The 4,794-nt window shown below is 39.4% G+C and overlaps 1 protein-coding gene across 1 annotated transcript in view; it reads right to left on the bottom strand.

Moving 5' to 3' along the window:
• Positions 1 to 885: 885 nt before the first annotated feature.
• Positions 886 to 4,794, bottom strand: part of etnk1 (ethanolamine kinase 1) — a 15,489-nt gene continuing 11,580 nt past the window's right edge. The window contains exons 6-8 of the mRNA XM_077544436.1: positions 3,684 to 3,844; positions 2,619 to 2,692; positions 886 to 2,536 (exon numbers count right to left, since the gene is read on the bottom strand). Coding sequence (XP_077400562.1) covers positions 2,464 to 2,536; positions 2,619 to 2,692; positions 3,684 to 3,844 — 308 coding nt within the window. The 3' untranslated portion in view covers positions 886 to 2,463. The remainder of the gene's footprint in view (positions 2,537 to 2,618; positions 2,693 to 3,683; positions 3,845 to 4,794) is intronic.

A 4,794-nucleotide genomic window follows, 5' to 3' on the forward strand; every position in this document is an offset into this window, starting at 1 on the left:
TGCTATGGGTGGTTGATGTTTTAGTTACAGGTTTGCGTGAGAATGTATATGCTAGATGCTCGTGTGGCTGCTTAAACTTTAATATGTGTTCAGTTGGTTTCAACAATGTGCAACGTGATTTGCACACCTGACGTCCCATTGTTTCCATGTCTCTGCTGCTATCTTGCGGTGAATTGGAGTAAACCTTGGATGCAGAGCGGAGTTCGAAGCGTGCCTCAACGTCAGGTGGATCTAAACGTTTGACTCCAGCCTCACGGATTTTCGACCTCAAAGCGCCTTCTTTCAGTCTTTGTTGTAAAACCTAACCCTAACCCTACCACATAATGATTACAGCATGTTTTGAGCGCTGTATTAAACGACGAAAATTAAAAACTGACCGAAATCTAAATACTAACTTCAACCATTCAGGGATGCGCTATTTGCTGGGGACATGTAGTACTACACTGCTGCCTCTTCCTCAAACCGTTTAGTTAGCTCCGCCCCGGCTGACTGAGGGCTCGAGTGTTTGTAATTTTCGATGCTCCGTGTTTAAAAAAAATAATAATTTTTTAAATACATCATAAGACGGCGCATCATTAAATCAGCAAATTTTGCTGGAAAAAATGTTTAAACCAATTTGAAAAATCCATGTGAGCGGAGTCATACGTTTAAGGCCCAGACGTTGAGGCACACCTCGAACTGCACTCTGCATCCAGGGTTACTTACTCCAGGGTGAATTGAGGCGTTGCTCACATTTGCCCCTCACAAAATCTGGTAGATGGGGTCGCCTGGTGGAGAAATGGTGTAATTACACCAACATTTGCTAGACCGTCCGAGACGGCAGCTGTTAGCAAAATGTGTTATGCAAAGATATCAAACGAATGGTTTAAAAAAAAAAAAAAAAAGTGGGTATGAGATACATTTTATTTTTTTAGGCTTGTTACAGTATTTAAGGTCACATTCTGTTTCACTTCTTTCCACGTTTAATTACCTTAAAAAAAGAGAAAATTCAGATAAACAAACATATTACATTTGTTTACTGTACATTATAAACAATATACTACAATGGCCACAGAAAACATGGGGAAAACATAAGAAATCTGCCTTTGAGATGAGTGTTTGGCCAAAATGTGACAGTTACAGTCCGTTTTTACACAAGTTTCACATTTCAAAAGCTCATGTGCATGGATTTGTGATTTCACATTAAGTCTACTCTGCTACTCACTGGCATAAACGATGGACCTTTTCTCATTTCTGACAAGTAAGAGCAGACTGGTGAACTGTCACTTAAGCATCTATTTGTCAGATGTGGAAGATGAGCAGTGCAATGTGAACATCGGAAAGGAAAAAAATCCAGTCAAGTTAAAACCAACATGTGTTTACATTTTAGTTGCTCAGGAAGCCCTAAGTTACTTTCAAATGCTCCATTTGTTATTGCAACATGTGAAATTAAGGTCTGGAAAGACTTCAAATAGATGTTCTACTGATATATGAATAAAACAAAATATAAATAGCTAAATCACATCTCTGTATTGCATTTTGCAAAGGTCGCTTAATTATTTTCTAATCTAGTCTTCAGAAGCCTCAGAAGTGTTAGTGTGCATTATTTACAATGGAAAAGTTTAACTTTGGTGCCAGTTTGTTTACAATACGAGATTAACATTGCGTATTTCCTAAGGCCTCCTTGAAATGCTTTGTGTCTGTTGGTCCATGTCGTGCATCAATAGCAGCCATTTTATCTTATTCTACAGCATGTTTCGACCCCCTGAGCAGCACTTCACAGATGACGTCACGCTTGTCTCTGTCTACATGTAACGGCTGCTACAATGTGAAGCAGTTTTGGTCTTGTCTGAGTGCTCCCTTTTCAAAGAAAGCCAAGCAGCATGATGAACATGGAATGCTACACCAGTCACTTTGCTTTGCCAGGAGATTTAGCGGCCCCCAACTGTTTTGACCCTCACACACTTAAAATATGCCCCAAACAGAAGATGACGACATGGCTGTCCAAAAATAAGGGTTTCAAAAGAAAAGTCAGCGGACATTTGCAGTACTTCAATATTTTGCGACGCTCATTTCCTGGCCACATGACATAAAGCGCGTGCCGCTATAACCGAGTGACTCGGTTGCCTCTCTGTTTGGGGCTTTCCATGGTAGCCATTTTGTGGCGTCTCCAAGCAATCTGATTAATGTTTGGCTCCCCTTCCTTAACCAGTGTGCCTAAAATATGCAGATAGAAATGAAAGACCACTTCACATTTGAGCAGGTTGTTGAGTCAGTACATGTGCTACCTCTCCTGTTGAAGCCAACTTGCAGGTGGTAGCTATCGTGCCACCTCGTACCAGGCACTGAATAAAAAATAAAAGAAAGTCTTTCCACTGTGTGCCCCTAGCGGGCGCTCTACGCTCATCATAAGAGAGGCACTGAGTGAGGAGCGGAGGCCAGAGGAAGAGCAGGAGGAAGAAGAAAGGTGGGCTGGGCTGCCTTTTATTCTGGTAAGCTCAACACAGCCACCTCGGGTTTCATCTTGAAGTACTGCTTGAAGCGCAGCACTGCATATCTAGAAAGGGAAGAAAGAAAAAAAAGAGTCAGGTGTTTCAAAACAATGTCAAGTTGACAGTAAATAGTTCAGGGCAACTTACTCCAAGAAGTCAAAGTCAATGGTGGAGAATTTGGCCTGAATCAGAGCCCAGAGAGCCCAGAAGAAATGTGACGCCTGGGAGAAAAGAGCCAAAAGAACAAAGGATTAGGGATGGGCGATATGACCTTCAATGATTTTTTTCACTCCACTCTGATTTTGATCTTTTTTTCCCCTGATCTTCTTACAGAAAAAGCAAATGTCCATAACATTAGTGAACTTACATTTTGCTCTTTATTTTGTGTCCATTCTGTGATTTCACTCATTCAGCAAGCAACTTCTATAGAAATAATAAACACTGTGGGGGTCGGGGGGATAATTCCAGTGTCCTTTTTGTCAAAACGTGTACGTACATGTTATCCTCAATTAATTAAATGTTAATTGTTGGCTTGCTATCAAACTGCACGACTCTGCTGTCTTGTCACATGTGGAGTTGTGAAGCTGAGGCCAACCTGGATATAAAAAAAACCTCAACAACTAGGAAGCTGATCTGATACCATGTCAATAAATGACAACTTTGGTGACATTATGTCTTGTTTGGCAATTGTGAAAACCTTCCACCACGCTCCTTCCTTGTCATACGGAAACCAGCTCAAAGATTCCCTTAACAATGTTGTCCATTTTCGGAATAAAGGTCACCACAGCAACGGCAACTAACACCCGAAACACAAGGGAATCAAAGTCACCATAGCAACCGCAACAAACACCTGAAACACAATACATCCACTTGCCCATCCTCCATGTTGTCCTCTCTACAGGCCACTGCCACACATGTGACATTTACAACCGCACAAGTGGCGTGTCAAAATCACTATATTAAATAACATTTTCTGATGAAAGCATTCACCCTGAGTTACAAAGTTATTTGCCAAGCAAGTCCTAAAGTTGTCAACTTGCCTGCCTCGAATCCCCTACTTCTTCAAACTAGTCGCCCCAGAAATCACATCAAACAAGCTACTACATTCCTTTTTAGCCGTTCGTTAGCTAGTCTGTTAGTACCGGTACATAAAAAGCAATGGCCTGGCCATAATGGATCAAGCCAAGTGAACGCGGCAATAAAAGCACTTACCAGGGCAAATTGGTTGACTTGCACGTAAAGCGTCTCCACTTCTCCTTCGGTCACCTCGTTGTTCAGGCCTTTGTGCTCCTTGTAAGCTTCCAAGTACGAGCCAAGCCACTGCAGCTGAAAGGGCCGTGCTGGGTAGTGGCTATAATCCACTTCGTTCAAACCTGGACAGTATCAAGACATTACACTTGCAGTCTTCCTATTTTTAAGTGTGTTTTAATCATGATGTTATGATGGTGATACTTGGAAAGCAAAGACGTTTTCTCAGGTGGTACCAGGGTTACAATAGTTATGGATTTTTCATCATTATAACAATAACATTTTCCATGCAGCCCCTTTCGTCTAACATGTTAGTTTGGTGAATATAACTAAAACAAATACTTTTAATTTATTTTTATTACTTCTAGTTAGTGTTAATTTTGTCATTTCATTACACATGTATTTAATGGTGTATATATTTATTTAATTTTGGTACTTTTGGTCCTCCATAACATTCCAACAACAATGTTAATCCAACCGCTAACTAATGCTAGCTAACTTACTAGCTCATAGCATGGAGCCATACTAGCCAATTGTTCATATACTGAAATTGTGTGTCAAGTTGTTTTTTATAAAAAAGATGAGAAAACATTTGATGTGAAATAGTTTTAGACACGAAATGTTCAACATGATCTATATATAACATATACAGTGGTAAAATGATTGTCCTGACTAAAACTAGACTAAAACGTTGACAGTTTTTGTTGACTAAAACTAGACAAATAAAACGTATTTTTGGACTAAAATAAAGACTAAAATGCTAGATTTATAGTTGACTAAAAATGGACTAAATAAAAATGTGATGAGGTTGACTATGATAAAAACTAACAAGCATGATTGAAACTGGACTAAAACAGACTAAATTTAAAAATGGCGGATACAATTAACACTAGTTCAAGTATTAGTTTGTTTTGTTACTATATGGAGTGATTTTCGAGTGCATGATTAAAAAAAAAATATTGTATTGGCTACAATTCTCAAACAATTGTTTTGATTGCTCTTCTGTCTTTTACATTTTCATTTGATTTCATTAACAAGTATGCCCCCCCCTTCCATTTCATTAGATTAGGTTAAC

Source organism: Vanacampus margaritifer, chromosome 15, assembly GCF_051991255.1.
Source record: "Vanacampus margaritifer isolate UIUO_Vmar chromosome 15, RoL_Vmar_1.0, whole genome shotgun sequence".
Lineage (NCBI taxonomy): Eukaryota > Metazoa > Chordata > Actinopteri > Syngnathiformes > Syngnathidae > Vanacampus > Vanacampus margaritifer.